Here is an 18,643-nt window from a genome sequence, read left to right as displayed (position 1 = left end):
TGGGAAAAATCCTGGATAAAAAGGAGGATCCTGAGGGAGCTTCTGCCTCTGGAATTCTGGGCCAGGAGGGTGGAGCCGGGTGGGATCGGGATCTTCTCGCAGGGAACGAGGGATGGGGATGAGAGGGAACGGCCTCCAGCTGTGGCAGGAGAGGTTTGTGGGATTACTGGGAATGGTTGATGGGATTTTGGGAATAATTCCTGCCTGGGAAGGGTTTTCCAGCCCTGGGCAGTGGTGGAGCCCCTTCTGCACTGACCATCGCAAGCCCCCATTCCTGTCCCGTGGCCTCCTGGGATGGTGGGATCATGGGATCACAGGATCATGGGATCATGGGTTCATGGGATCACGTCCATGTCCCTTCTGCACGGACCATCCAAACCCTTATCCCTGTCCCACAACCTCCTGGGATGGAGGGATCATGGGATCACAGGATGATGGCATCATGGGGTATGGGATCATGTCCATGTCCCTTCTGCACTGACCATCCACAGCATCTCCCAGAACTTCCTGGGATCTTGGGATCACAGGATGATGGGATCATGTCCATGTCCTTTCTGCATGGACCATCCAAACCTTTATCCCTGTCCTGTGGCCTCCTGGGATGGAGGGATCATGGGATCACAGGATCATGGGATCATGGGTTCATGGGATCATGTCCATGTCCCTTCTGCACTGACCATCCACAGCATCTCCCAGAACTTCCTGCGATCACGGGATCATGGGATCACGTCCGTGTCCCTTCTGCACGGACCATCCGAACCGTTATCCCTGTCCCACAACTTCCTGGGATGGTGGGATCATGGGATCACGGGATGATGGCATCATGGGATATGGGATCATGACCATGTCCTTTCTGCACTGACCATCCACAGCATCTCCCACAACTTCCTGGGATCATGGGATCATGTCCGTGTCCCTTCTGCACGGACCATCCGAACCGTTATCCCTGTCCCACAACTTCCTGGGATGGTGGGATCACAGGATGATGGGATCATGGGATTATGGGATCATGTCCATGTCCCTTCTGCACGGACCATCCGTACCCTTATTCCTTCTGGGATGGTGGGATCACAGGATTATGGGATCATGGGTTCATGGGAATATGGGATCATGTCCATGTCCCTTCTGTAGCCTTATCCCTCTCCCACAGCTTCCTGGGATGGTGGGATCACACCATGATGGGATCATGGGATCATGGGATCATGACCATGTCCCTTCTGCATGGACCATCCACAGCATTATCCCTCTCCCACAATTTCCTGGGATCATGGCATGCTGGGATGATGGGATGATGGAATTATGGGATCTTGTCCGTGTCCGTTCTGCACGGACCATCCACAGGGTTATCCCTGTCCCACCTGGGACAGGGACCTCCTGTGATGGTGGGATCATGGGATCATGGATTATGGGATGATGGGATCACGGGATCATGTCCATGTCCGTTCTGCACGGACCATCCGAATCGTTATCCCTGTCCCACACCCTCCTGGGATGGTGGGATCATGGGATCACAGGATTATGGGATCATGGGATGTGGGATCATGTCCATGTCCCTTCTGCAGCCGTATCCCTCTTCCACAACTTCCTGGGATGGTGGGATCACAGGATGATGGGATCACGGGATCATGTCCATGTCCGTTCTGCACGGACCATCCGAATCGTTATCCCTGTCCCGTGACCTCCTGGGATGGTGGGATCATGGGATGGTGGGATCATGGGATCATGGGATTATGGAATCATGTCTATGTCCCTTCTGAAGCCTTATCCCTCTCCCACAACTTCCTGGGACCGTGGGATCACAGGATCACGGGATCATGGGATGGTGGGATCACGTCCATCCGCCACATCCCCCATGGACTCTCCCATCCCTTTCTCCACCTTCCATCCCCACTGGAGATTCCCCACAGCTTCCACCTCCCCACCAGCCTCCGGCGGGACACGGCCACCGCCATTCCCGCCGTTCCCGCCGTTCCCGCCATTCCCAGCCCCGCCCTAGATCATCCCGGCCAGGTAGGGCGGCAGGAAGAGCCCCGCGGTGCCCAGCAGGCAGACGATGATGAAGATCCACAGGAAGATCCGGTCGATCACCATGGCCACGTACTTCCAGTCCTCCTTCACCTGCCGGCGGGAAAAGATCCCTGGGGAATCCCTTCCCGGGAATCTCATGGGGGGTTAGGAGACCGCCCGGAGCTTCCCAGGAATCTCCTCGAGTTTCTGGGAGAAATTTGGGGTTTCCTGAGAAATCTGGAGGTGGGGGATGGAAATCTCCAGGGTGGAGGTGATCCCACCCCGGGGTTTTCCAAAAATCTGCTTTGGGAAAAGCGGGAATGGGGCCAAGGGTGGGAGAGGGATCTCCGACATTCCCAGCGGGAGCTGGAGGAACCCCTGGCTGATCCTGCAGAGCGGGAACGTCCCCGGAGGTGGGAGATGGATCACGGATCTTCTCCCTGGTGTTGGGTCCTTGGGAATCAACCATGGATCCCGGAACTGCTCTTCCGGTTTTCGGGGATCTCAGGAACCAAACCAGGATCCCGGAACTTCTCTTGCCAATTTAGGGATCTCCAGACCCATCCATGGATCCCAGATCTTCCCTTCCAAATTTTGGGATCTCCAGCCCCATCCACAGATCCCAGATATTCCCTTCCAAATTTTGGGATCTCCAGCCCCATCCACAGATTCCAGAAGTTCTCCTCCAAATTTAGGGACCTCCAGCCCCATCCATGGATCCCAGAACAGCCCTTCCCAATTTTTGGTCCTCAGGAAACTTGCCAATTTTGGGATCTCAAGAACCATCCACACATCCCAGATCTTTCCTTCCAAATTTTGGGATCTCCAGCCCCATCCACAGATTCCAGATCTTCCCTTCCCAATTTTGGGACCTATAGCCCCATCCGTGGATCCCAGAACTGCCCTTCCCAATTTTTGGTCCTCAGGAAACATCCCAATTTTGGGATCTCCAGCCCCATCCACAGATCCCAGAACTTCCCAACTTTGGGATCTCCAGCCTCATCCATGGATCCCAGATCTTTCCAGTTTTGGGCTCTCCAGCCCCAACCGTGGATCCCAGAACTTCCCATTCCATTTTTGGGATTTCCGGCCACTTCCATGGATCCCAGATCTTCCCTTCCCATTTTTGGGATTTCCGGCCACTTCCATGGATCCCAGAACTTCTCCTCCCATTTTTGGGACCTCCAGCCTCATCCGTGGATCCCAGAACTGCCCTTCCCATTTTTGGGATCTCCAGCCCCATCCATGGATCCCAGAACTTCCCAATTTTGGGATCTCCATCTCCATCCATGGATCCCAGAACTTCCCATTTTTGGATCTCCATCTCCATCCATGGATCCCAGAACTTCCCATTTTTGGGATCTCCATCTCCATCCATGGATCCCAGAACTTCCCTTCCCATTTTTGGGATCTCCAGCCCCATCCATGGATCCCAGAACTTCCCTTCCCATTTTTGGGATCTCCAGCCCCTCCACGGCTCCCAGAACTCCCCATCCCAATTCTGGGATCTCCAGCCCCATCCATGGATCCCAGAACTTCCCAATTTTGGGATCTCCATCTCCATCCATGGATCCCAGAACTCCCATCCCATTTTTGGGATCTCCAGCCCCTCCGCGGCTCCCAGAACTCCCCATCCCAATTTTGGGATCTCCATCTCCATCCATGGATCCCAGAACTTCCCAGTTTTGGGATCTCCAGCCCCATCCAAGGATTCCAGAACTTCCCAATTTTGGGATCTCCATCTCCATCCAAGGATCCCAGAACTGCTCTTCCCAATTCTGGGATCTCCAGCCCCATCCATGGATCCCAGAACTTCGCATTTTTGGGATCTTCATCTCTATCCAAGGATCCCAGAACTTCTCCTCCCAATTCTGGGATCTCCAGCCCCATCCATGGATCCCAGAACTTCCCAATTCTGGGACCTCCAGCCCCATCCATGGCTCCCAGAATTCCCCATCCCACTTTTGGGACCTCCAGCCCCTCCGCGGCTCCCAGAACTCACGGAGAAGTCGGCGTCCTCGGCCCTCAGGTGCTCGGCGATGTACTGCACCCCTTCCAGGGCCTTCATCATCCTGGGGGACAGCGCCAAGCCCCGCTCCGAGCCTTCCTCCTCCTCCTCCTTCTCCTCCTCCTCCTCCTTCCCCTTGGACGCTCCGCGCGATCCCTTCCCGTAGCGGAACCGGCCTTCCTTGGATTCCGCGGGGTGGCCGGGACAGGTCTTCTTCTCCTCTTCTTCCTCCTCCTCCTCCTCCTCCTCCTCCTCCTCCTCCTCCTCCCACTTGTCATCCACGTCGGTCTCCAGCCAGCACCGCGACGCGCTCAGCCGCGCCCCGGCGCCATCGCGTTGTCCCCCCGCCGTCCCCTCCGGGGGCGCCGGCCTCTTCATGGAGAGCCACCTGGGCAGGAAGCCCAGGAAGAAGCTGCGGACCCAGGCGGGCATGGCGTGCGTGCCGGGCGAGCGGTGGTGCACGTTGAGCACGAAGACGGTGATGATGATGGAGAGCGTGACGAAGATCATGGTGAAGAGCAGGTACTCGCCGATCAGCGGGATGACCAGCGAGGTGGACGGGATGATCTCGGTGATGAGCAGCAGGAAGACGGTGAGCGACAGCAGCACGGAGATGCAGAGCGTGATCTTCTCGCCGCAGTCCGAGGGCAGGTAGAAGACCAGGACGGTGAGGCAGGAGATGAGCAGGCACGGGATGATGAGGTTGATGGTGTAGAAGAGCGGCAGGCGGCGGATGACGAAGTAGAAGGTGATGTCGGGGTAGATCTCCGTGCAGCAGTCGTACTTCTTGGAGTTGTAGGTGCCCGTGGCGTTGATGATGGCCCACTCGCCGCTCTCCCAGTAGTCCTTGAGGTCCACCTGGTGGTCCATGTTCTCCAGGTCGATCTTGGCCTTGTCGTAGGTCCAGGAGCCGAACTTCATCTTGCAGCTCTGCTGGTCGAAGGGGAAGAAGGTGACGTCGATGCTGCAGGAGCTCTTGTAGATGGCCGGCGGCACCCACTTGACCGTGCCGTCCCAGAAGAGGTGGGCCTTGGTCATGTGGGTCACGGCGAACTCGCCGTCGGCGCTGGAGAACAGGGAATGGCCGGGAACGGTCAGGAACGGGCTTGGGATGGGCTTGGAATGGGGTTGGGATGGTCAGGGATGGTCAGAGATGGTCAGGGATGGGGTTGGGATGGGGTTGGGATGGTCAGGGATGGTCAGGGATGGTCAGAGATGGTCAGGGATGGGGTTGGGATGAGCCTTGGGATCAGTCTTGGGATGAGCCTTGGCTGGAGAAGGAATGAAGGTGAGATGGGATAATGGGATAATGGGATGTTGGGATAATGGGATAATGGGATGGGATGGGATGGGATGGGATGGGATGGGATGGGATGGGATGGGATGGGATGGGATGGGATGGGGTTGGGATGGGGTTGGGATGGGGTTGGGATGGGGTTGGGATGATCAGGGATGGTCAGGGATGGGCTTGGATGGGCTTGGGATGGTCAGGGATGGTCAGGAATGGTCAGGGGTGGTCAGGGATGGGCTTGGGATAGTCAGGGATGGGGTTGGGATGAGCTTGGGATCAATCTGGGATGAGCCTTGGGATGGGGCTGGCATCAATCTTGGGATGAGCCTTGGTAGGAGAAGGGATGAAGGTGGGATGGGGTGGGATAATGGGATGTTGGGATAATGGGATAATGGGATAATGGGATAATGGGATAATGGGATGGGATGGGATGGGATGGGATGGGATGGGATGGGATGGGATGGGATGGGATGGGATGGGATGGGATGGGATGGGATGGGATGGGATGGGATGGGCTTGGGATGGTCAGGGATGGGGTTGGGATGGGCTTGGGATGGGGTTGGGATGGGACAGGAGAGCAGGTGGGCCTTGGTCATGTGGGTCACGGCGAACTCGCCGTTGGCGCTGGAGAACAGGGAATGGCCGGGAACGGTCAGGAACGGGCTTGGGATGGTCAGGGATGGTCAGGGATGGGGTTGGGATGGGCTTGGGATGGTCAGGGATGGTCAGGGATGGTCAGGGATGGGCTCGGGATGGGCTTGAGACGGTCAGGGATGGGGTTGGGATGGGCTTGGGATGGTCAGGGATGGTCAGGGATGGTCAGAGATGGTCAGGGATGGGGTTGGGATGGGGTTGGGATGGTCAGGGATGGTCAGGGATGGTCAGAGATGGTCAGGGATGGGGTTGGGATGAGCCTTGGGATCAGTCTTGGGATGAGCCTTGGCTGGAGAAGGAATGAAGGTGAGATGGGATAATGGGATAATGGGATGTTGGGATAATGGGATAATGGGATGGGATGGGATGGGATGGGATGGGATGGGATGGGATGGGATGGGATGGGATGGGATGGGATGGGGTTGGGATGGGGTTGGGATGGTCAGGGATGGTCAGGGATGGTCAGGGATGGTCAGGGATGGTCAGGGATGGGGTTGGGATGGTCAGGGATGGTCAGGAATGGTCAGGGGTGGTCAGGGATGGGCTTGGGATAGTCAGGGATGGGGTTGGGATGAGCTTGGGACCAATCTGGGATGAGCCTTGGGATGGGGTTGGCATCAATCTTGGGATGAGCCTTGGTAGGAGAAGGGATGAAGGTGGGATGGGGTGAGATAATGGGATGTTGGGATAATGGGATAATGGGATAATGGGATAATGGGATAATGGGATGGGATGGGATGGGATGGGATGGGATGGGATGGGATGGGATGGGATGGGATGGGATGGGATGGGATGGGATGGGATGGGATGGGATGGGATGGGATGGGATGGGATGGGATGGGATGGGATGGGATGGTCAGGGATGGGATGGGATGGGATGGGATGGGATGGGATGGGATGGGATGGGATGGGATGGGATGGGATGGGATGGGATGGGATGGGATGGGATGGAATGGGATGGGATGGGATGGGATGGGACAGGAGAGCAGGTGGGCCTTGGTCATGTGGGTCACGGCGAACTCGCCGTCGGCGCTGGAGAACAGGGAATGGCCGGGAACGGTCAGGGACGGGCTTGGGATGGGCTTGGGATGGTCAGGATTGGTCAGGGATGGGCTTGGGATGGTCAGGATTGGTCAGGGATGGGATGGGATGGGGTTGGGATGGTCAGGAATGGGCTTGGGATGGGATGGAATGGGATGGGATGGGATGGGATGGGATGGGATGGGATGGGATGGGATGGGATGGGATGGGATGGGGTTGGGATGGGACAGGAGAGCAGGTGGGCCTTGGTCATGTGGGTCACGGTGAACTCGCCGTTGGCGCTGGAGAACAGGGAATGGCCGGGAATGGTCAGGAACGGGCTTGGGATGGTCAGGATTGGTCAGGGATGGGCTTGGGATGGGCTTGGGATGGGATGGGATGGGATGGGATGGGATGGGATGGGATGGGATGGTCAGGGATGGGGTTGGGATGGGCTTGGGATGGGCTTGGGATGGGGTTGGGATGGGGTTGGGATGGTCAGGGATGGGGTTGGGATGGTCAGGGATGGTCAGGAATGGTCAGGGGTGGTCAGGGATGGGCTTGGGAGAGCCTTGGGATCAATCTGGGATGAGCCTTGGGATGGGGTTGGCATCAATCTTGGGATGAGCCTTGGTAGGAGAAGGGATGAAGGTGGGATGGGGTGGGATAATGGGATGTTGAGATAATGGGATAATAGGATGGGTTGGGATGGGATGGGATGGGATGGGATGGGATGGGATGGGATGGGATGGGATGGGACAGGAGAGCTGGTGGGCCTTGGTCATGTGGGTCACGGCGAACTCGCCGTCGGCGCTGGAGAACAGGGAATGGCCGGGAACGGTCAGGAACGGGCTTGGGATGGGGTTGGGATGGGGTTGGGATGGGCTTGGGATGGGCTTGGGATGAACCTTGGGATCAATCTGGGATGAGCCTCGGTTGGAGAAGGGATGAAGGTGGGATGGGATAATGGGATAATGGGATAATGGGATAATGGGATAGTGGGATAACGGGATAATGGGCTAATAGGATAATGGGATAGTGGGAAAACGGGATAATGGGATAATGGGATAGTGGGATAACGGGATAATGGGATAATGGGATAATGGGATAGTGGGATAACGGGATAATGGGATAATGGGATAGTGGGATAACGGGATAATGGGATAATGGGATAGTGGGATAACGGGATAATGGGATAATGGGAAGGGAAGGCATTTGGGAATTCCCGGCTATCCCAGGAATTCTCCATCCCGGCAGCGTCTCTCACTTGTTGTAGAGGACGAGGTCGGGGATCCAGATCATCTCGGAGGGCACCCGGATGGAGGTGACGTTGTCGTACTCGGCCGGGTCCCAGCGCAGCTTGTAGTCGCTCCACTCCTGGAGCAGATCCATGGAGACGGCCCCAAAACACCATGGGAACGGATACTCCCAAATCCCAATCCCAAATCCCAATCCCAAATCCCAAAACCCAATCCCAAATCCCAATCCAAAATCCCAAATCCCATTCCCGGCACCTGCTTCAGCCAGACATTGGTGGTCATCATCTGGTTCTCCCAAACCCATTCCCAAATCCCACTCCCAAATCCCAAATCCCACATCCAAAATCCCATTCCCGAATCCCACTGCCAAATCACACTCCCAAATGCCACTCCCAAATCCCGATCCCAAATCCCAATCCCAATCCCTAATCCCAATCCCAAATCCCAATCCCAATCCCACTTCAAATCCCAATCCCAAACCGTGATCACAAATCCCAGTCCCAAATCCCAAATCCCATTCCCCGCACCTGCCTCAGCCAGACGTTGGTGGTCATCATCTGCTTCTCCAAATCCCATTCCCAAATCCCAATCCTATTTCCAAATTCCCCTCCCAGATCCCACTCCCAGATTCCAATCCCAAATCCTCATCCCAAATCCCAATCCCAATCCCTAATCCCAATCCCAAATCCCCATCCCAAATCCCGACCCCAAATCCCAATCCCAAATCGTGATCCCAATTCCCAATCCCAAATCCCAATTCCCAAATCCCCAATCCCAAATCCCAAACCCCAATCCCAAATCCCAAATCCCATTCCTGTACCTGTTTCAGCCAGACGTTGGTAGTCACCATCTGGTTCTCCAAACCCCAATCCCAATCCCAATCCCAATCCCAAATCCCAAATCCCGTTCCTGTACCTGCCTCAGCCAGACGTTGGTGGTCATCATCTGCTTCTCCAAATCCCATTCCCAAATCCCAATCCCAAATCCCAATCCCATTTCCAAATTCCCCTCCCAGATCCCACTCCCAGATTCCAATCCCAAATCCTCATCCCAAATCCCAATCCCAAATCCCCATCCCAAATCCTGACCCCAAATCCCAATCCCAAATCCCAAATCCCAAACCCCAATCCCAATTCCCAAATCCCGTTCCCGCACCTGTTTCAGCCAGACGTTGGTGGTCATCATCTGGTTCTCCAAATCCCAAATCACAATTCCCAAATCCCAAATCCTGAATCCCAAATCCCAAATCCCAAATCCTGAATCCCAAATCCCAAATCCCAAATCCCAATCCCAAATCCCAAATCCCAAATCCCAAATCCCGTTCCCGCACCTGTTTCAGCCAGACGTTGGTGGTCATCATCTGGTTCTTCTCATCCTGGGTGGGAAGGTCGGGATGAGCCGGGAGATCCCGAGGGATTTCGGGGCTGCCCCAAAATCCCAAAGATTGTCCCGAAATTCCAGGGATGCCAAAATTCCCATCCCCCCCTCCGGGAACGGCTCCTTGGGATGAGATTTCCTGGGATTTGTGGGAAGGATATGGGATGTGGGATATGGGATATGGGATATGGGATGTGGGATATGGGATATGGGATATGGGATTTGGGATATGGGATATGGGATATGGGATAGGGGATATGGGATATGGGATGTGGGATGTGGGATATGGGATGTGGGATATGGGATATGGGATATGGGATATGGGATATGGGATGTGGGATATGGGATATGGGATATGGGATATGGGATATGGGATATGGGATATGGGATATGGGATAGGGGATATGGGATATGGGATGTGGGATGTGGGATATGGGATGTGGGATATGGGATATGGGATATGGGATAGGGGATGGGGGATATGGGATAGGGGATATGGGATAGGGGATAGGGGATATGGGATATGGGATATGGGATATGGGATATGGGATAGGGGATATGGGATATGGGATAGGGGATATGGGATATGGGATATGGAATATGGGAAATGGGATGTGGGATGTGGGATATGGGATAGGGGATATGGGATGTGGGATATGGGATATGGGATATGGGATGTGGGATATGGGATATGGGATATGGGATGTGGGATATGGGATGTGGGATATGGGATAGGGGATATGGGATGTGGGATATGGGATAGGGGATATGGGATATGGGATGTGGGATGTGGGATATGGGATATGGGATAGGAGATATGGGATGTGGGATATGGGATAAGGGATATGGGATAGGGGATATGGGATATGGGATATGGGATAGGGGATATGGGATATGGGATATGGGATATGGGATGTGGGATATGGGATAGGGGATATGGGATATGGGATATGGGATAAGGGATATGGGATATGGGATATGGGATATGGGATGTGGGATATGGGATAGGGGATATGGGATATGGGATATGGGATATGGGATAGGGGATATGGGATATGGGATAGGGGATGAGGTGGCGGGGAGGTAGGTGGGAATGGGATACGGGATGGGATGGGATGGGATGGGATCCATGGGATGGGATGGGAAGGGATTTAATGGGATGGGATGGGATGGGATGGGATGGGATGGGATGGGATGGGATATGGGATATGGGATGTGGGATGTGGGATATGGGATATGGGATAGGTGATACGGGATATGGGATATGGGATGTAGGATTTGGGATATGGGATGTGGGATAAGGGATGGCAATCACAGCTGGAGAATCCCAGGAATTCCAACCATAGAATCTCGGGAATTTTGTCACTGGAATCTCGGGAATTTCAGCCCTGGAATTCTAGCAATTCCAAAAACAGAATCCCGGGAATTTCAGCCGTGGAATCCTGGGAATTTTTTTCCTAAATCCGTGGAATTTCAGCCCCAGAATTCTGGGAATTTCGCACTCTGGAATCCCGGGAATTCCAACCACAGAATCCAGGGAATTTTGCACCACAGGATCCTGGGAATTTCAGCCCTGGAATCCTGGGAATTTTGTCCCTAAATCCTGGGAATTCCAACCACAGAATCCTGGGAGTTCCAACCACAGAATCCTCGGAATTCTGACCACAGAATCCTGGGAATTTTGTCCCCAGAATCCTGTGAATTTCAGCCATGGAATCCTGGGAATTTCAACCCTGGAATCCCAGGAATTCCAATCACAGAGTCCCAGGAATTCCAACCACACAATCCTGGGAATTTCATCCCCGTAATGGTGGGAATTTCTGCCCTGGAATCCTGGAAATTTTGGCCTGGAATCCCGGGAATTCCAACCACAGAATCCCAGGAATGCCAACGACAGAATCCTGGGAATTTCGTCCCCAGAATGGTTGGAATTTTGGCCTGGAATCCTGGGAATTCCAACCACAGAATCCCGGGAATTTCAGGCGTGGAATCCTGGGAATTTTGTCCCTAAATCCCAGGAAATTCAGCCCCAGAATCCTGGGAATTTCGCACTCCAGAATCCTGGGAATCATGACCACAGAATCTTGGGAAGTTTGGGCACAGAATCCTGGGAATTCCAACCAGAGAATCCCGGGATTTTCAGCTGTTGAATCCTGGGAAATTTGTCCCAAAATCCTGGGAATTCCAACCACAGAATCCTGGGAATTTTGCACTCCAGAATCTTAGGAATTTCAACCACAGAATCCCGGGAATTTTGACCACAGGAACCCAGGAATTTTGACCTCAGAATTACGGTGAATTAAGGCTGTGGATTCTCGGGAATTGTGACAATGGAATTTTGGGAATTCCAACCGCGGAATCCCAGGAATTCCAACCACAGAATCCCGGGAATTTTGCCCCCTAGAATTCTGGGAACTTCAGCCCTGGAATCCTGGGATTTCCAACCACAGGATTCTGGGAATTCTGACCACAAAATTCCAGGAATTCCGACCACAGAATCCCGGGAATTCCGACCACAGGATCCCGGGAATTCCGACCAGAGAATCCTGGGAATTTCGTCCCCGGATTGGTGGGAATTTCAGCCCTGGAATCCTGGGAATTTTGGCCACAGAATCCCGGGAATTTCAACCCCAGAATCCCGGGAATTCTCACCACAGAACCCCAGGAATTCTGACCCCAGAATCCCAGGAACTCCAACCAAAGAATCCTGGGAATTTCGTCCCCGGATCGGTGCGAATTTCAGCCCTGGAATCCTTGGAATTTCGACCCCAGAATCTCGGGAATTTCAACCACAGGATCCCAGGAATTTCAACCACGGAATCCCGGGAATTTCAGCCCTGGAATCCTGAGAGTTTCAGCCGTGGAATCCCGGGAATTTTGGCCACAGAATCCCGGGAATTTCGACCACAGAATCCCGGGAATTCCAACCACAGAATCCCGGGGAATTTCGTCCCTGGAATCCTGACAATTTCAGCCCTGGAATCGTGGGAATTCCAACCCCGGAATCCCAGGAATTCCCACCCCAGAATCCTGGGAATTCCAACCCAAGAATCCCAGGGAATTTCATCCCGGGAATCTCAGGAATTTCAGCCCCTGGAATGCTGGGAATTCCACCCCCGGAATGCCGGGAATTCTGCCCGCACCACGTCGATGAGCTGGGCGATGGAGAGGCCGAAGCGCACGATGACGACGTCCGAGGTGTTGGGCACGGGCCGGGACCAGCGGTTGTAGGCCGAGAAAAGGCGGCGGAAGAGCCGCGACTCGGCGTGGCTGCGCCGCTGCCCCCACCCTGCTCCGGGAGGGAAAAAAATCATGGAATTACCAGGGAGAAATTCGGGAATTATTCCAGAAATATCCAGGAATTATCAGGGATCGTTCGGGAATTGTTCGAGAATTAATGGGGAATTATTGGGGAATTATTGGGGAATTATTCATGAATTATTCCAAAATTATTCAGGAATTATACAGGAATTGTTTGGGAATTATCCCAGAATTTTTCAGGAAATGTTCGGGAATTATTCAGGAATTATTGGCATTTATTCAGGAATTATTCTGGAATCATTCAGGAATTATTCAGAAATTATTCAGGAATTATTCAGGAATTATACAGGAATTATTTGGGAATTATTAGAGAATTATTCAGGAATTAATTGGGAATTTTTTGGGAATTATTCCAGAAATATTCAGGAATTAGGAATTATTCAGGAATTATTGGGGAATTATTCGGGAATTATTTGGGAATTATTAGAGAATTACTTGGGAATTATTGGGGAATTAATAGAGAATTATTCGGGAATTATTCAGGAATTATTGGGGAATTATTGGAGAATTATTGGGGAATTATTCGTGAATTAATTGGGTATTAATCAGGAATTGGAATTATTGGGAATTATTCCAGAATTAATTGGGAATTATTCAGGAATTATTCCAGAATTAATTGGGAATTATTGGGGAATTATTGGGGAATTATTGGGGAATTATTTGGAAATGAATTGGGAATTATTTGGAAGTTCTTGGAGAATTATTAGAGAATTATTCGGGAATTATTCAGGAATTATTGGGGAATTATTTGGGAATTATTAGAGAATTATTGGAGAATTATTTGGGAATTATTTGGAAATTATTAGAGAATTATTCAGGAATTATTCAGGAGTAATTGGGGAATTATTTGAGAATTATTCAGGAATTATTAGAGAATTAATCGGGAATTATTCAGTAATCACTGGGGAATTATTAGAGAATTATTCAGAAATTATTGAGGAATTATTCGGGAATTATTAGAGAATTATTTAGGAATTATTGGAGAATTATTAGAGAATTATTGGGAATTATTGGGAATTATTGGGAAATTACTGGGAATTATTGGGGAATTATTGGGGAATTATTGGGAATTAATTGGGAATTATTGGGAATTATTGGGGAATTATTGGGGAATTATTGGGAATTATTGGGAATTAATTGGGGAATTATTGGGGAATTATTGAGGAATTATTGGGGAATTAATTGGGAATTAATTGGGAATTATTGGGAATTAATTGGGGAATTATTGGGAATTAATTGGGAATTATTGGGGATTAATTGGGAATTATTGGGGAATTATTGGGAATTAATTGGGAATTATTGGGGAATTATTTGAGAATTATTCAGGAATTATTCGGGAATTAATTGGGAATTATTGGGAATTGATTGGGAATTATTGGGGAATTATTGGGAATTAATTGGGAATGATTTGGGAAATATTGGGGAATTAATTGGGGAATTATTGGGGAATTAATTGGGGAATTATTGGGGAATTATTGGGGAATTATTTGGGAATTATTTGGGAATTATTGAGAATTAATTGGGGAATTATTGGGAATTAATTGGGAATTATTGGGGATTAATTGGGAATTATTGGGGAATTATTGGAATTAATTGGGAATTATTTGGGAATTATTGGGGAGTTATTGGGGAATTAATGGGGAATTATTGGGGAATTATTGGGGAATTATTGGGGAATTATTGGGAATTATTAGGAATTAATTGGGAATTATTGGGGAATTATTGGGGAATTATTGGGAATTAATTGGGAATTATTGGGAATTAATTGGGAATTAATTGGGAATTATTGGGGAATTATTGGGGAATTATTGGGGAATTAATTGGGAATTAATTGGGAATTAATTGGGGAATTATTGGGGAATTATTGAGGAATTATTGGGGAAATAATGGGGGAATTATTGGGAATTAATTGGGGAATTATTGGGAATTATTGGGGAATTATTGGGGATTAATTGGGAATTATTGGGGATTTATTCAGGAATTATTGGGGAATGATTGGGGAATTATTCAGGAATTAATTGGGAATTAATTTGGAATTATTGGGGAATTAATTGGGGAATTATTGGGGAATTATTGAGAATTAATTGGGGAATTATTGGGGAAATATTGGGAATTATTTGGGAATTAATTGGGAATTATTGGGAATTAATTGGGAATTATTGGGAATTAATTGGGATGGAGGGAGGGAAGAGGGGATGGGAATGGCTGGGAAGGGGGAAAAACGGGGAAATGGAATCTGGGGAATTTAAAAGGAATTTTGGGGGAATTTTGGGGGAATTTTGGTAAAATTTTGGGGAATTTTGAGGGAATTTTTCGAGGATTTTGGGGGAATTTTGGAGCAATTTTGGGGAATTTCATTTTGAATTTTTGGGAATTTTTGGAGGATTTGGGGGGAAATTTGGAGCAATTTTCGGGGAATTTCTTCTGAATTTTTCTGGCATTTTGGGGGAATTTTTTTTAAATTTTCGGGAGGATTTTGGGGAATTTTTGGGAGGATTTTGGGGAATTTTCTTTGTGAATTTGGGGGAATTTTTAGAGGATTTTGGAGGAATTTTGAGGGAATTTTTCGAGGATTTTGGTGAGAATTTGGGGGAATTTTGGGGAATTTCTTTTTGAATTTTTGGGAGAGTTTTGGGGGATTTTGGGGGAATTTTTGGAGGATTTTGGGGAAATTTGGAGCAATTATTGGGGAATTACTTTTGAATTTTTGGGAACTTTTGGAGGATTGGGGGGAAATTTGGAGCAATTTTTGGGGAATTTCTTCTCAATTTTTGTGGCATTTTGGGCGAATTTTTTTGGTTTTTGGGGAATTTTTGGGAGGATTTTGGGGAATTTTGAGGGAATTTTTTGAGGATTTTGGGGAGAATTGGGAGGAATTTTGGAGCAATTTTGGGGAATTTATTTTTGAATTTTTGGGAATTTTTAGAGGATTTGGGGGGAAATCTGGAGCAATTTCCCGGGAATTTCTTCTGAATTTTTCTGGCATTTTGGGGGATTTTTTTTTTTAATTTTTGGGAGAATTTGGGGGAATTTTTGGGAGGATTTTGGGGAATTTTCTTTGTGAATTTGGGGGAATTTTTAGAGGATTTTGGAGGAATTTTGAGGGAATTTTTCGAGGATTTTGGTGAGAATTTGGGGGAATTTTGGGGAATTTCTTTTTGAATTTTTGGGAGAGTTTTGGGGGATTTTGGGGGAATTTTTGGAGGATTTTGGGGGAAATTTGGAGCAATTTTCGGGGAATTTCTTCTCAATTTTTGTGGCATTTTGGGGGAATTTTTTTTCATTTTTGGGAATATTTTGGGGAATTTTAGGGAGAATTTTGGGGAATTTTGAGGGAATTTTTCGAGGATTTTGAGGAGAATTTGGTGGAATTTTGGGGGAATTTTGGGCAATTTCTTTTTGAATTTTTGGGAGAGTTTTGGGGGATTTGGGGGGAAATTTTGGGAGAATTTGGGGGGAATTTGGGAGCAATTTTCAGGGAATTTCTTCTGAATTTTTCTGGCATTTTGGGGGAATTTTTTTGAATTTTTGGGAGGATTTTGGGGAATTTTTGGGTGAATTTGGGGGAATTTTTTTTTGAATTTTGGGGAATTTTGGGGAGGATTTTTGGGGAATTTTGAGGGAATTTTTCGAAGATTTTGAGGAGAATTTGGGGGAATTTTGGAGCAATTTTGGGGAATTTATTTTTGAATTTTTGGGAATTTTTAGAGGATTTGGGGGGAAATCTGGAGCAATTTCCCGGGAATTTCTTCTGAATTTTTCTGGCATTTTGGGGGAATTTTTTTTTAATTTTTAGGAGAATTTGGGGGAATTTTTGGGAGAATTTTGGGGAATTTTCAGGAGAATTTTGGGGAATTTTGGGAGAATTTTGGGGAATTTTTGGGAGAATTTTGGGGATTTTTGGGAGGATTTTGGGGAATTTTGAGGAATTTTTCAAGGATTTTGGGGAGAATTTGGGGGAATTTTGGAGCAATTTTGAGGAATTTCTTTTTGAATTTTTGGGAATTTTTAGAGGATTTGGGGGAGAATTTGGAGCAATTTTCGGGGAATTTCTTCTCAATTTTTCTGGCATTTTGGGGGAATTTTTTTTGAATTTTTGGGAGAATTTGGGGGAATTTTTAGGAGGATTTTGGGGAATTTTCGGGAGGATTTTGGAGGAATTTTGAGGGAATTTTTCGAGGATTTTGGTGAGAATTTGGGGGAATTTTGGGGAATTTCTTTTTGAATTTTTGGGAGAGTTTTGGGGGATTTGGGGGGAAATTTTGGGAGAATTTGGGAGGAATTTTTGGGGGGATTTTGGGGCATTTTGGGGAATTTCTCACCCCCTGGCAGCAGCAGGAGGAGGAGGAGGAGGAGGCAGCCCAGGAGCAAAACCCGACGGGAGAAAATTCCCATGGAGAGGCCGGGAAATCCCCCTGGAAATGGAAATAATTAATAATTAATTACAATAATTAATAATTATTAATTAATAATTCATAAATAAATAATCGAAGATGAACAATTAATCATCAATAATTGATTACGGTGATGCCATTCGGGAATGGAAATTGCCATGGAGAGGTCAGGAAATCCCTCTGGGAATCATTAATTAATGAATAATTAATCGTTAATTAATTATTTAATTAATTAAGAATTACAGTTCTGCAATGAAGGAATGAAAATCCAGCTGGAAATGGTTCATTAATGGTTAATTAATTAATTAATTGAGGTGATGTCATTAGGGAATGGAAATTGACAGGGAGAGGCCGAGAAATCCCTCTGGAAATGATTAATTAACCATTAATTAATGAATTAATGAAGGGTGGGTAATTAGGGACTGGAAATTGCCACGGATGGGCCAGAAAAATCCCTCTGGAATTAATTAATTATTAATTAGGAATTAATTAAGTTCATGTCATTAGGGAATGGAAATTGACAGGGAGAGGCCAGGAAATCCCTCTGGGAATAATTAATTAATAATCAATTAATTAATCGGTAATTAATTAATGAATTAATTAGGAGTGACAGTTCTGCAGTGAAGGAATGAAAATCTGGCTGGGAATGGAAAGAATTAATTAATTATTAATTAATGAAGGGGATGTAATTAGAGAATGGAAATTCCCACAGAGAGGCCGAGAAATCCCTCTGGAAATCATTAATTAATGAATAATTAATCAGTAATTAATTAATGAATTAATTAGGAGTGACAGTTCTGCAGTGAAGGAATGAAAATCCAGCTGGAAATGGTTCATTAATGGTTAATTAATTAATTAATTGAGGTGGTGTCATTAGGGAAGGGAAATTCCCACAGAGCAGTCAGGAAATCTCTCTGGGAATGATTAATGAATAATTAATTAATCCCGGTTCTGTAATTAGGGCATGACTAATTATGTAACAGGACGGAATGCCTTGAAAATAAAAGTGGCATTCATTAATTAATTAAAAATATTTCATGTCATTATGATTAATGAATCTGTCAGGGAGAGCTCCACTTGTAATTAATGAATTAATTAATTAATTATGGGAAATCAAAGCAGCAATTAATGATTAATTACAGTGATCATTAAACAAAAATAAATTTTAATAATATCAAAATAGATGATTAATTAATGCCCTTCAGTAATGATTTTTAATTAATTATAGGAAATCAAAGCAGCAATTAATGATTAATTACAGTGATAATTAAAGAAATAATTTTAATAATATAAAAATAGATGACTAATTAAT

The 18,643-nt window shown here is 48.1% G+C and overlaps 1 protein-coding gene across 2 annotated transcripts; it reads right to left on the bottom strand.

Annotated features, from left to right (window-relative positions):
* Window positions 1-1,530: 1,530 nt before the first annotated feature.
* Window positions 1,531-17,346, bottom strand: CHRNA2 (cholinergic receptor nicotinic alpha 2 subunit). 2 transcript variants are annotated; one of them, XM_059837272.1, is made up of 6 exons: window positions 17,260-17,346; window positions 12,760-12,905; window positions 9,570-9,614; window positions 8,248-8,357; window positions 4,010-5,081; window positions 1,531-2,118 (listed from the first exon to the last, which is right to left on the bottom strand). In XM_059837272.1, exons 1-6 carry the CDS (start codon window positions 17,330-17,332, stop codon window positions 1,993-1,995), a joined length of 1,572 nt encoding a protein of 523 aa, XP_059693255.1. In that variant the 5' UTR covers window positions 17,333-17,346; the 3' UTR covers window positions 1,531-1,992. The 2 variants fall into 2 exon arrangements, with proteins under 2 accessions (XP_059693255.1, XP_059693256.1); XM_059837273.1 differs by lacking the exons at window positions 9,570-9,614; window positions 12,760-12,905; window positions 17,260-17,346 and having other exon boundaries at window positions 4,010-4,945; window positions 8,248-8,354.
* Window positions 17,347-18,643: the final 1,297 nt, after the last annotated feature.

This window comes from Haemorhous mexicanus (assembly GCF_027477595.1).
Source record: "Haemorhous mexicanus isolate bHaeMex1 chromosome 3 unlocalized genomic scaffold, bHaeMex1.pri SUPER_3_unloc_2, whole genome shotgun sequence".
Taxonomy (NCBI): Eukaryota; Metazoa; Chordata; class Aves; order Passeriformes; family Fringillidae; genus Haemorhous; species Haemorhous mexicanus.
Note: the sequence above shows the minus strand (reverse complement) of the source record. Positions and strands in the feature narration are given on the sequence as shown.

Bases quoted from the DNA above. Each gene is read 5' to 3' on its own strand.
- CHRNA2 (XM_059837272.1), bottom strand. From the start codon at position 17,332: ATGGGAATTTTCTCCCGTCGGGTTTTGCTCCTGGGCTGCCTCCTCCTC. The intron at 9,615-12,759 runs GTGCGGGCAGAA...CTTCCCACCCAG, and splicing joins TCGCCCAGCTCATCGACGTG to GATGAGAAGAACCAGATGAT. The intron at 5,082-8,247 runs GTGAGAGACGCT...CCTGTTCTCCAG, and splicing joins GACCTCGTCCTCTACAACAA to CGCCGACGGCGAGTTCGCCG.